At 41.1% G+C, this 14,495-nt stretch overlaps 1 protein-coding gene across 2 annotated transcripts in view; it reads right to left on the minus strand.

Annotated features, from left to right (window-relative positions):
• Positions 1 to 1,458: 1,458 nt before the first annotated feature.
• Positions 1,459 to 14,495, minus strand: part of slc36a1 (solute carrier family 36 member 1) — a 41,271-nt gene continuing 28,234 nt past the window's right edge. For both annotated transcript variants that reach the window (XM_047585238.1, XM_047585239.1), the window contains exon 12: positions 1,459 to 3,792. In XM_047585238.1, the coding sequence (XP_047441194.1) occupies positions 3,518 to 3,792 (275 nt within the window). In that variant the 3' untranslated portion in view covers positions 1,459 to 3,517. The remainder of the gene's footprint in view (positions 3,793 to 14,495) is intronic.

Below are 14,495 nucleotides of genomic sequence, written 5' to 3' on the forward strand. Positions count from 1 at the left end.
GAGGAGAAAAATTGGAAGGAAAAAGCAGGAAGAATGTAGGAGGAGGAAGAGGAGGAGAAATAGGAAAAGCAGAATCTTTTCCTCCATCTTTCTCCTAAACGTCGTAGAGTACGAACCAAGTTCTGTAAACTGATGTTTAAGTTCAAACTAACTCAACCAGATGAACAGAAACAATAGAAGCGATGTGGGTGTTTATCAGGTGCTAGCAGCTAATAGCTAGCAGCCTGTGGGAAGCTAAATGAAGGCATGTACACAGCCGATATCACTCAGCAGCTCATCCTATGCATGCTGCTGTTGTCTGCATACATCCCTCTACATTAGAGACTCCCAGCTCCCACTTGGCTTAATGAAATTCCATCTCTGGCTGACCGTAAGTGCAACGCCGGCGTTTTACCCGAGGAAAATTAACCCTCGACGGACCTTTTTTCCTCCGTCCTCCTTAATCCAATCTGCCTCCTTCTCATTTGTATCAATTAGGCTGCGAGGAAGATTACTCTGAGCTACTTGTGTGGCACACGCCGAGAAGCGTTTGCACCTCAGGGACACTTTTGATTGGCTTGGATTTAATTTCTGCATATGGAAAAGTTTCATGTAAAATCACAGCCAGGGCTGATGTGGTTACCTTGGTTACACGCAGCAATATACGCCTGCGTTTGAGATATTTACACAAATAAAAGCATATTTGTAAAGTGATACGGTAAGGCTAGGAGGCTAGGAGGAGCAACTATTAGCTGGGATGTAAGAAGAGCTACTAATAGCTATGAGGCTAGTACGTAGGAAAAGCTACTGTTAGCTGGGAGGCTGAGAAGCACTACTACTACCAAAAAAGCTAGTGAGTAGGAAGAGCGACTATTAGCTAAGAGGCTAGTAAGAAGGAAAAGCTACTATTAGTTTGGAAGCTAAGGAGATCTACCATTAGCTAAGAAGCTAGGGAGAGCTCCCGTTAGCTAAGCAGCTTGGAACTAGGACGGGCTACAATAAGTTAAGAAGTTAGGAAGTAGGAAGAGTGAATATTAGCTATGAGGCTACTAAGTAGGAAAGGCTACAATTAGCTAAGAAGCTAGGAAAAGTGACTGTTGGCTAAGAGGCTAGGAAGTAGGAAGGGTGACTATTAGCTAAGAGGCTAGGAAGTAGGAAGGGTGAATATTAGCTATGAGGCTACTAAGTAGCTACTACTATTAGCTAAGGAGCTAGGAAAAGTGACTGTTGGCTAAGAGGCTAGGAAGTAGGAAGGGTGACTATTAGCTAAGAGGCTAGGAAGTAGGAAGGGTGAATATTAGCTATGAGGCTACTAAGTAGCTACTACTATTAGCTAAGGAGCTAGGAAAAGTGACTGTTGGCTAAGAGGCTAGGAAGTAGGAAGGGTGACTGTTAGCTAAGAGGTCGCTGTCTGACAGTCGCTGTCCTACACAGGAAGTAGTTTTATGACAGAAACAATAAAAAAAATAGACACATATATTTGTACTTTAAATGTTATTTATTCTGAGAAAGTTATAAAGAAATGAAAGAGTGCTGAAATGAAAACAGGTTTCAAGTTGCTGAGCAAATAAACGTGTGAAGGTTCCAGACGGTCTAATCTGAGCGTCCGACAATTTTAATCTGAAACTTCTGCTAAGCTACACAACTGATTGGTTGACTAATGACGACTTAAAGCTGATTATCTGGAGCACATTAGCACATTGATCGAACCGTGTGGAAGAAGAAATGATGTTAATCTCTATACATATATATTTATATATATACACACAGGAAACAACCTCAAATCTTCACACGTAAGGCCCATAGATTTATCTCTTTTTGTTAACTTATTTCCAAAATAAAAGTCTGTTTTATACTGCCACATAAATACTGAAAACATACGACAGGACGGAAGCTTTACAGTAAACTTACAGTACATGTCGAACTTAATGAATCTTATAACAGCTACAGCTGGTTGATTAAAACCTCTAGTATTGTGTTATATATATATATTACATACACGTAGCGTTATCTTACAAGCCTCTCTGTGATTTAACGTAACTTTTAAAGTTAGTTGTTCTTAAAAATGCATGCTGTATGAATAAAAAAAATCTATTAATTCAGTATAATACATCATCAACATAAAACACACATCAAATAAAATTAAAAAAAAGACAGTAGAATTAAAAAATAAGCCTTTTTTTTCTTTAAAGACGAGGTGTTAACACAGAAGAGTTCCTACAAGAACAGCAACTGAGATTTTCTTTAACGTTTTGGTTTATGGCAAATCTACTGTGAGGTCGAGCCGGGTATCATTCAGGATGTCATCGATTGTGCTGATCAGTCTGGGATCTTATCGTATCTTATCTTATCCATGGCTCAAATTTGTGGCTCACGTTTTTCTATTTTACGTAAACCATTCGATAAATAATGCTAAAGAGGACCAGAGTTTAAAAGGAAAGGCGTCAAACGTCCACATCTGGTCATTTTCCATTAACTAACGTTAGCTTGTTTAGGCTAACGATGCAGTAACACTTGGAAGTGTCTCATTTATCCAGCTCATGGTTTATTCCCCCAAAAAACTGAAAAAGGGCAAGTTACTTGTAGAGTAATTTGATTATTTCAAATCATTTTTTTCATGCAAAACTGTAGTCGAGGCAACTTTGTCTCAATTTCCTGTGAACAAATTGGATCACGAATTGTCGGCAATATTGGCGCCACAAACGTACAGCTGTGTAACTCCAGCTGTGATTGGTTTCAAAAGCATTTCCTTGTTCACAGGTCTCAGAAAATCCTTCGGTTTTCCTCCAGATAAGTCTTGGTCCACATTTAATTTAACTCATAATTACTTGAAAAACTGAGTGAAGTGTTTTAACAACGTACTTTCAGAATGAATCCTGTCTGAAATTACACATAGTTTTGGGAAAATATTAAAATTATACGTGATGGACGGACAGATTCGTTAAGAGGAGAAACTGAAAAGCACAATTTTCTTAATTATTTGTTACTTATTATTAGTACTTTCATACCCAAACACATTGTTAAATAAAAACTAAAGTTTGATTTTTCCTCTCTTCTGAAACTCCAGGTGCTGTCTTACTCAATAAGGCAAATCAAAGTGCAACAAATTTTTCTTTTTCTTCCTTTTCTAAACAAGTTGTGGTTAAACTACTCAAAGCTTTGAATGAGAAGTTGTTTTGGATGAAGTTTAGCGACGGCGTCTAAAACTGAAACTAATTACTGAGGTAGTTTCTGACGGAAACATTTACCACATGAACATATTCAGCCGATTAAAATGATAAATTACCTCTAAAATTCTCTAATCTCCTACATGAAGAAATTATTCATTCATTTCTCTGTTAAATAGGTTCTTGTTAGATTGCACTGAATGGATGAACTGGATGAAACGTAACTGTACCAACGCACATTATGCAGCTTCACACTGCGCGACTGTGCCGTTGATTCTTTCTAAAAACGTCCAACAGCAGCAAATTAAAGATAAAATAATAAATGTGCCCTAAAATGGTTTCAAAACGGGCCAAAAGTCACTTCCCTCTCATCACTGGACCATGTAGGAGGAGAACGTCTCTTCGTGTTTTTGTGCGTTACGTGCGATGATTTCCACGATGGCGATGTAGGTTCCCGTGACGAAGCCGATGAGTCCCACCAGGCTGATGACCACGTTCTTGATGGTCACCATCGGCGACAGGCCTTCCGTGTGGAACGCCAGGAGCTCGAGGACCGGCGGGAAAATCAGCGCCAGGAAGCTGCTGCTGATCGAACCGACCAACGAGATGACGAGGTCCAGCTCCGGGATGAGGACGGCGAGGATGCCTGGAATGGGACGGGAAGAGAGAAGAGATTCAGAAGGAGGTTCAGCAAAAACCTTCACCTTCGGAGAGGTTCACGCAAATGATTGGTTTTAGACGACTTAATCCTCTCTACCCGAGACTAAACGTTGACATTATAAACTTTAAGGTTCAAGATTCAAGATCACTTCATTGATCCCCACAGGGAAATTAGTTTGTCCAAGCTTCCCAAGATAACAAAGAACATACAGTATATGAACCAGACATAGCTAAAAGAATAAGAGTCAAATAAAATAAGCTTAAAAATAGAATATACAGGTAATTTAAACTGTCTCAGTCCCAAAGTGTCTTAGCAGCACTCAATATTTTATGAAATCCAAAAAATCCGGATAAGAAATGCAACTGATATTGTTTTTATAACGTCTCCATCAACGATGCACCACATGGTGACCAGCCTCACAGAATCATCATCATTCAGTATTAAGTTATTCACGCGAGACGCTACAGGTGAACCTGGTTCTATTTTCACTAAAACATTCATACAGTGTGTGAGCTTTTTTTTTGTGGCATTTCTATTAACTCTTGGTGCAGTTCTAGTCCAGGGGCTGGTGAATGAGTCCAGTGGCAGCTCTGTGCAGGATGTTATCAGGGTTGTTTTTACTATTAAATTTTTGGCACAAGGACAAAAATGTAAATTTTTCCATTAGTTTATTAGAAATTAATCAGATGTAGTAACAGCCACACACCTGAGCTGCCAAGTTTCCCAGCACAACATGGAACTGGCACAAGATACGTTATTTGCTTCTCTTGTCAGTGCTTTTAATGTTATTACTCATCAATGTATAGGAGAAACTTAACCCAAACTAAAGCAAGACTTAGTATTCACAACAATTTTTTTTTTTTTTAAAGAGGAGACTTTGAAGAGGAGAATGTTGAAGATGATGATTTTAAAATTTTAAAATCTGTAACTGAAGCGAAGGTCCGATCATTTCCGGTCACGAGTTAAGGGTTTGTTGACAACCATGGACAGTGAAAAGCTGTAAACGTCGTGTAAATCTTTAAAAACAAGCAGGAAAATCTCAAAATCAAAGCTAAAACTCACTGGAAATCAACATGAGTTTGTAGTGAAATGAGTCTGACACCAGACTGAAGCCTGGAGGCTGGAGGTCATGGACGACCTTTTTTAAACCTGGAAATCACATCTTGAGAGATTAGACTAAGAAGTTAAAAACAAGTCTCCACTACATTTACGCTTTGTTTCTGTAAAGATCGGAGGTTGCACGGCCAAATTAGTTTGCTCAGAGCATTCGCTCCTCAGCAGCTTTGAAGCTGCCTCCGTCTCTGGAGACATCAGCCTTTTAAACACAGCCCCGTGGTTTATTTGCTATGAAGTGCTCAGCATATTCTTTAAGTAGGCCCTGCTCCTCCTCCTCCTCCTCCTCCTCCTCCTCCTTCACCTCCTCCTCCTCCCGACCTCATGTTTGATGGCTCGGAAAGCTTCAGATGTAGTTTGAAGAGCAACCCTTCAACGGCCTCCTCTGTAGAAGTGACAGGTTTACTCCACGGGAAAACTCGACCTTGGCGTCGCCTCTCGTAGGTTAATTTGACAGACTTGAACGTGGCGAGCAATTGATTATGGTTCAAAGAGTCTTTTATCATCAGCCGCTGCTAATGGGCGCCCGGCGTACGGAGGGAACAAGCAGACCTGACTTATCCTGTCTCCTCACCGCCGCGTAGATGCCAACGGACAGAGCGTTTGTTTTATCAGATCGCGGCTGGTTGTCGGGTGTTTGCGGCCGTCTCCGTGGAAACTGAAGGTGAAGGTGACTCCTCGGCGATGTTAGCGAGCGCCTCTCGACACGTGGAAAACAATCCCCAACAATCAAGGCTTCATTCTCACACAATTCTCACACAATGGGACTCTCCCCTCCTCAATTTGTCATTTCCCCTCCCTCCTCTCCCATCGCATCGCCGTCCTTCCGACCCCATCCATCTCCTTTATTCCTCCGCCTTCACCCCCGCTTCATCCCCGAGTACGTTTCACCCCATTTCTCACCAGATTCATTTGCCTCCTGAACGCTCTCCTCCATCGCCTCAACTGATGTCCTGACTTTCCTGATTCCCGAGACGATGGAAATGAAGACAGAAAGACGCTCTGCTCACAGTCATGTTCTGTTGTTTTTTTTTAATCTGTCAACAACGCGGCGCTTTTCTTTTACTTTCGTCACTTTTCAGAAAAAGACAAAATATCAAGAGCAATGCGAAGAAATACGGGAAAATGAGCCTGCGTTTTCCAATTATGATCCCGTTAATCTGGAAAAACAGTTACTAGTGTGGCAGGAAAACGAAGTTGACCAACAATGTCAAAGGTTGCACCAAAATAAAATGCATTTAGTAACGTAAATGTGCCTGTGGAGCTAGCACAGTGAGTCAATAGCTGAGTTTCCATTACAGTTTTCGGCAAAATAAAAGCGATATTTATGATATTTTGTACGTGTTTGCATTGAAAGGTGTAGCTGTATTTCTCGTAAAGTCTCATATGCATCATCTCTGGTGACGATAAAAGTGTTTCCATCGCAAAACCACCTCATGAGAGCGTAAAAATGTTTTAGCTTTAGATATTTGAGAGTTTTTAGGTGTTTCCATTGCCAGTTTCTTATTGAAATATTTAGGTTTTGTGCATTTCTGGGGCTTCACAACAAGCTAAATGAGATGTGTTTATGTAAATATGGACTCAGACTAAAGGAGTTTGGTGCTGATTTATCACCTGATTCACTCCTAGAAAAGGTAGAGCTACTATGTTACACCAGTTACTCTTTCTTTCAGTACATCCTGATCTTAGGTTCTTCAGGCAACAACAAAAGTACATCTGCTACGTCCAAAATAAATAAAAACTGAATTCCATAACATTATCAGAGCTGCAACATCCATAACTTTTGATGTGAAGAAGTAGGGCTTCTCTCCATTTTATCTCCAACAATGAGGACAACAAACTATTGAACAACGTGGAACTCTGGGGCTTATTTATCTCCAAACCCGTCAGCCAGGTCAGGAAAATAAGGGACGGACTCGAAGGGAAGGAGAGATGTGAGGGTCAGGCTGCCTTTTTACTGTCAGCAGGCAGTTTCTGAACTAAGCCCACAGCTTTTTAAATCCACAGAGAGAGAGAGAGACAACTCCTCAGCCAGATGGAGTCAATTACCTCCGGAGTCAGAGAGCTACAGCGAGCAGTAGGGGATGCTCCCAGGTTGGATCAAAGATCGGTAGCCTGGGTTTCTTTCTCCCCACAGTTGAGCAGAATGAACGAGACGCTCTTCTACTCTCTCATCTCTTCACTTCGCCGCCAGCGAACAAGCAAACAGGACGGACCTGGCCGCCTCCAGCTCAGGCCAGGCCAGAGCAGACTTTTCATCTGCCAATACCCAGGCTGGCCGACCGTCAGCTCAGTGGACTGGAGCTCATTAAAGATGGACCGGAGCACGGTTTGCCCAACAGACCAACAGCAAGTGAGAGGTTTGCATATGCTAATGCTGATTAGCTGGTGGTGGGTCTACTCAGCATGGAGCCAGAAGCAGCAGATAGATTAACATCCACTGAAGCTTCAGAGCGGAAAACTCAAATCGGCCTTTGTCAGTCACGTCGCCATTTTGAATGGTTCCCAGTGTAGAAACAAAATGGGGAAGTTTAACGGAAGAAAAATGAGTGGATACCGAGACAATCTCTGCAAAGACGCCACGGACAGTTACCTCCAAAGCTTCTCCTTCAGACTTCAGTCCAAGCAGCTCAGAAAGTTCAGGAGTGGATCTCTGAACACATCACAGAAAACAGAAACTCAAACCTAAACCTCCTGTAGTCTCAATCTGGCGTTGAGCAGATCCAACAGCATCCAGCCTTGTGAATAATGTTAAATGAACCCCTCTTTTTTACATAAAACTAGAAGCGCAACACAATCACATGCATTTAAACCTAGATCGACACGAGTGCCTCCAGCTGAACCGAGCTTCTCATCTAGTCCGGATACTTCAACGTGATTTAATGAACCAGCTGAGCAGCTCGTTGACGCTGGAGAGTTTGTGCATTAAAGTCTGCGTAGGTTGACTGTAAAATGCATATAATACTAAAATGAGCGTGAAAAGGCAACTGTTTTCCTGGATAAGCCTTTTACCTTTTTTTTTTTTGCTGGGTTGGCTAAACTTGCAGATTAATGAGCTGTGATTTTTACTGGCCTCGACATGGCTTTTTGATAGTGGATTTTGAGATGGTATTAAATGCAGTTAAAGGCCACACAAACTGCCCCCCCCACCAGCGTGTTCAGCAATACACAGAGTATCCTTCTTTTATTTATGTGTAGAGCACAGTGACTTCGCCTTAAATCACCTTTGTCGAATTATTCTATCTTATATAAATCATGCAATGCCAAGTCCTTGCTGTCAGCTACTAAATGATGCATGTCTCTCTCAAATAACCTCAATTAATACACTGTAGAGACATGTTGCAGTCTCATGATGTTCTTGTCACAAGGCAGTCGATCCAAGTCCTCCTCGCCAATGACAAATATATAAACCGTGGCAATGAAACTCTTAAATATGCTGATGTGCAAGTTGTCTGATGCAGTCAACGTCAGTGCCAGCTGACTGTATAATTAAACTAAACAGTCATGATCGCTAATGATCATTACCTTGGCATCAAACACGCTGCCTCTGAATAATTTCTCTACCTCCATTCCTCTGGTCTTGCACTCCCTTCTTTATCAACACAACCTCTGGCTCACCTCCCTCCATTCAAACCTCCCCATCGCTGTATCCAGGCAGCAATTAGCTCCTCGCCTCAACCCAAACAGCCATCAGCATTGGAAATACTCATCTCCAAACCATTAAAAAAAAAGAAAAGAAAAGAAAAACAGCCATTTGAGGAGCATTAACCTTTTTTCAGCCACGACTAAAATAACTTGGTCTCAACGAGAAAAAGTGATTTGTTGATTTGTAAAAGACGAATTGTCAAAAATTCTTTGTTGGCGGCTTGTTAAATGTGAGACTGTTTGGGTTCGTAGAGGAGTGGACTCATCTAGTCCTTCCATGAGGTCGACAACCATGATCTGATGAACTGCTGGTGCATTTTGGTACATTCATGTTCCACAAACCAACTGCCATCACCTTGGTGAACCAGTGGATAATTGACTTTTAATAAAGAGACCAATTTATTTCTAGGTTTTCCCGATATGTGGACGATCTCTGGGATTCAACTTGGTCCTTGTTTTACATTTCATGCTAATAACAAACCCACAAAGAAGCTGTTTCTTCATGAAAGAAACTTTGAAAGTGAATAATTAAATGTACAAATGATCATTCACAGGAGGTTAACTTGGCAGCTACTTTGACAAACTCTTAGTTTTTTTTATTTATTTACTTTTCAATTACAAGGAGAGAGTCTTGTGGAGCTTAATTTCCAGGACTGTCCTTTGTGTTACCTTTAAGCCAATCTGAGTCTCCAGCGCTAAATAAAAAGAATTTTCACTTTACTGAGAAACATTACATGCCAGTAGAGTTATATCTAGGGGGAGCAACAGAAGAAGAAGCACAAACATTTTCTTAATATGCAATTACAAACTTTTGTTGGCGGAGATGGATGTGTCCTCCCTAAACCCTCCCTTCTAGAGAGATACTCCAGAAAATGACCAAAATTTCTGAGGAAATTAAATGACTTATTTGAGCCCTTAAGACATTTTGTGCGAGTAATTGAAACCGTCGGCGAACCAGACACAGGTCTCACAATCGCAGAGTCGGTTCAATTTATTGTGGCTCGTGGTTGTTTGAAATTACAAAAATACGAGGTAACAGGAGGCCGACGTCGCAGCTCTTTCCTGTGAGCCAGGATTCATTTAATCAGGAGGTGACAGTCAGCTGGAGGGGACTGGGATCATTATTTATTTCATTTATATTCAATCTTTATTTCACCAGGGAAGCCTCAATGAGATAAAAAATGATCTTCAAGGGAGTTGGATGGATGGAGGAAAAGTACTTTATAAGACACAAAATTAATATGATAAACGAAGACGCTTGATTTGTGTTTGTGATTAGTTTAAATAGTTGAGATCTTCAGGTAGCAGTATTTTCTAGAAGCTGTTCTGAAGCTGTGCTAGCTGCTGCAAAAGCGAAATGTTTTCCCACTGTTGCTAATGTTGGCAAATGAAATCTTCAATAAATATTGATGCTCAGTTTTAAAATATCCCTGGATGAATTTTAGAAGAAGAAACAGCAACTGAGCTGTTAGACGACAGCTGCAACCAAACTTCTACATGTTATCGACATAAACAACACCTGTCTCAGTGCTGTCCTGTCCCACAGAATGGGCTGAATGGTTGTTATTACCCATGGGTCAGTTATCCTCCTTCTTTAAAACAATAGCAGCTACAGTCTGGGGTAGTTCCCTGTTGTTCAAGCAGAAGCTGCTCATATTAATGTCTAATTTTCATATTTCTGAACGTCTCTGACCAAGTTTACATCTAGACCACCAAAATATTCACAGTTACTGTCACCATAGTTACTGCCCAGGTCAACCCCTTCATCAGAAGGCAAAGGAAATCTAGTAGCGCAGTGGCCATCTTTGTCTTGGCAAATAAATGGACATTTGCCAAATAGAAACAGTCTTACAGCTCTCCATACCAGTAGGTGGCAGTAGTTATTCAAAAAGGTAACTTGGAAAAGCAGGGACTAGATGAGAAGCTATGAACTGTCACACAGAGCAGGAAGAACATCAAAAAGAAGACGACCACTAAAGCATAAATAAAATCTTCCAGAGAGTCTTAGAGAGTTTATGGCAGCGTTGGATCTTCAAGGGAAGATCTGAGACTGAATCCAGTCGACTCCAGGAGAAAACAAGGAAAGACCTTAGGAATCTACAGGAGCAGGACATTGTTGTTTATTAAGAATCGAATCTGGACTCGGATCAGATTTCCAAGGAGAAGATTTCCTTTTTGCATGAGGATAAATTTAGGCTTTCACTTGTCTTAACTTAGCGAACAGCTGTGAGTCAACAAACTGGCTTTAAAGTTGAGCAGAACAACATGAGAAGGTTGACAAAATGCTCAAAGGTTGGTTTGTCTGAGGACGCCAGTGGAAGCGACTGCACAACAACCAAATCAACTTCTGGGTTTCTTATTATTCGGTTTCAGACATTTGTAAATAAAAACCAGTGAAGTAAACGGCCACAAGACACCAAGCACTCACAATAAATTCCAAGAAAAAACAAGGACATACTTATTTAATGGAGCATTTTAAGAGGTTATAAAGTCTGTCAGCACAGAAAATACACACCTCAGTGTTGGTCTTACATAAAGAGCCTTGAACAGTTGTCTGGATCTATGCGTGAGCAGAGTAATAAGTGCCACAAGAGAGTGTGGTGGGGAGAAAAGGTGCCTAATGGCCTTCGGGGTGGAATTACAACAAATGCAAGACAACTGTTTACCTTTTGTCGCAACGACGACAACTGTAGGGAATGATTGCTCTAAAATGTACAGCTGTGAGGGGGAGGTACGATAAACAAGGACGTCTGCGTCTCGTTTATGAATAAATGCATATCAATCTCTTCCATATATATATGATTTTAAAATAATTGACGTACATGTTGAGCAAAATAAGCGGGCCACAGAAAGCAATCGTGTTCCCTGGGTTAAGACGGAGGGAGTCACATCGGTTCATGACCACCGACTGGTTTCAGCCGTGAATCTGGAGAATCTGAACAGATACAGGAATGACGAATCTGGTGTTGCCAAAATAATCAACACGTCATAAATCTGGAAGTCGCCATGTTGGATTCACTCGGCAAGATGTAGATGGTGGAAGATGGTGAATTATTGGCTGCATCAACCGGGTAGAAAATGAAAACCATTTGGGTTATTGTAGACTGACAAAAGTTATTACAAATCAGGTAACTGAAATTTTGATAGCAGCCGCTGTTTATATAATAATATAATTCATTTCGAGCTACCACATGTGACACTATTGAGGTATATCTGACTTGCTACAGCAGCAACACTGTTCTTAAAATGTAGAGAATCTAAAATCTGCTCCATTTCTTATTGTGCTCCAGGTAAAAAAGTCTGACATTTATCAAAAGGATGACAGGTCAGCAAAGATCACCTGAAGAAACAAGTAGGTTGATATGAATTATGTTATTATCATTACACTAAGAAATGAGTTAAGAGTCGCTGACATTTCTATTACCTGACAAAACTAATTCATATGTAGATCCTGGTGTAGCTTCACTAACCACAATTGCGTCTTTTCCTTCGTCCCTTTGTCAGTCTATAAAATCCCAAAATGTGTTTTCATGGTCTGCCCAGTTGGTGCAGCCAAACACACGGCAATAATTCACCATTTTCCACTTTCTACTTAAGTTGCCTCCAACATGGCGACCTCCAGATTTATGACGCCCAGTGAAAACCCTCTCTATAAAAACTAATAATAATAAATACAATCACACATCACACAAAAGTGTTTGGGCAAAATCACACACAAGGTAGAAAAAAAAAAAAAGGGACATGGGCGATTTTGATAAGACGCCATATTCTGGTTCCACGGCGCGATGTGCTGCCATTCTTCTTTTGTGGGGCACTGCAGGACAATGAAATGTCACAAGGAGACCTTTCTAACCTGCCATGTCATCTGTTGGAGACGGAATATTTCATTGTTCGATACCAGCTACATGAGGGGAAAGAATAAAATAAACACAGCGAAACACACAAAGAGGCAGTGGAGTCATTCCAACGGCAAACGCAAAACTGGAAGTCGAAAGGCTGCAAAGTGCTTGAGTGCCTTCCTTAATGTGAAAGACGAAATGGAACGGGAAGTGGGAAAGCGATTATTGAAATTTAAAAAACAAACTGAAATTCAAAAGAACAACAAACATATTAAGCTGCAAACACCCTCTGAGAATTCAACGGTGAAAACAAGAAGCACCGGAGGCAAAGAGGCTCTAGCTGGACACTTAACTTTAATGCCATCACCAGACGAGGCCGCGGATAAACAAGCACAAGAATCACAGAGCGGGACTGTCGTCCTCTTTCAGATAAGACATCACGCTGACCCGTTTGCGTCCTCGGGTTCTTCTCTTAGTTTTTAACCTGCATGTCCTGCTCTTTAAACTACTTTTATCCAGTTAAAAAGACACTGATGATAAACAGACGGTTAAAGTACCTGATTTATTAATGGTTTCAAGTTTTTTGCTTTCTGACAGGGATCTCCTAATCTGTTTCTGGAGATTGATATCTGGGCCGATAAAAGAACCGATCTGTTGCAGCGTTGCCAAAAAGTGCTGGAACGTTTGCCAAAGGCTGCACTCAAACAACTACAACAAACACTCAACGTTTAAAAGGAGAGTTCCTGGAGACAAATCTTCCAGAGAGAGGGTGAGGGAGTTTATGGCAGCGTCGGAGGACCAGAACATTTCTGGAGAAGAGAACTCAAGGTACGAGCTCCTCTCTCTACACACTACATTAACTTTGACAGAAAGATTTATTGGAGCAGAGTCGACTATAGGAGAAGACAAGGAAAAGACTTCAGGAATCTACTTTTAACGTTGGATCGACTGATACTGAATATTAAAAGGTTGGTGTCGGATTAGAAGGCGAAACAACACGAAAGGTGCATAAAAGACAGAAAAACACAATGATTTACGTGGCTGATATTAACAACTGAATATTAAAAAATACCTTTAAATGTGTCATGTTTCTTCTTTAGACACTAACAGAATAGAAAAAATGTTCTCTTTCTAGTGTAATGATAAAGAAAATACACTGAGGAAGAGAAGGAGGAGGAGTGAAAGAGGAGGAGGATGGCGTTGGAGGGCGAGCCTGACCTTCCCCGTCCAGCAGGAGGTCCAGGCTAAAGACAGAAATCCTCAGGCTGACCTGTGCTTCTTTTAGCCGGACTAACACAGTAACAGTAACAGAGCTGCTGCTGGTTTGGACGTCTGAGGACAAAGGTTGTCATTTAAACAAAAGGCTTGTTTAAAAAAAACGAAGCATGCAGCGCTTTGAGTCTGGGATGTAACCTTTAGGGCTCATTGTTCTTGTTGTCACTTGAGGATCAGATGAAGACATTTGCATCGTCATAACTTGCCACCGGGTGCTGAAGCAGACGAACGTGATGCGCCAACGTTTACGCCGCAGCAGTGAAGTTGGTTCGATCCAAATGTATTTGTTTATGGTCCTTCTGGTTTCTATTTAAAGGGAGGAGATGTTTCAGGGGTCTGACAGGACCAACGGTGAACTATTGTTTCATGGTTTGATCCCAGTAGCTGGAAAAATGTTTCTCAACCCGCTTTGTCTTTCTTGTATTAAGCTCTGTCGACCTGCGGCTACTTATTTCAGGTCACAAGTTTGTCATGTATTCCATTTAAATGCATATTTACTTGTTTTTTTATTAGGGTGACCAGACAGACCTGTCCCTCGGCTAAAGCCGTCTCCATGAATGTCCCCAATTTCAGCTTTTTATGAATGAGAAAAAACAACTGCATGCAGACGACAGTTATTACAGTAGCCGACAGCGCTGCTAGTGACATCACAGACAGTTTAAATATGAATGTGACATAATAAATGAACACATAATTGTCTCCGTTCTTCATTTCATCTTGATAACATTTAATTATTATTATTTTTTTATCTCCGAGCTGTAAATGTCCCAGATTTCCACATCAGTAGTCCGTGCTAACACGTAACTAGAGCCCAAC

Source organism: Mugil cephalus, chromosome 5 (assembly GCF_022458985.1).
Source record: "Mugil cephalus isolate CIBA_MC_2020 chromosome 5, CIBA_Mcephalus_1.1, whole genome shotgun sequence".
NCBI lineage: Eukaryota > Metazoa > Chordata > Actinopteri > Mugiliformes > Mugilidae > Mugil > Mugil cephalus.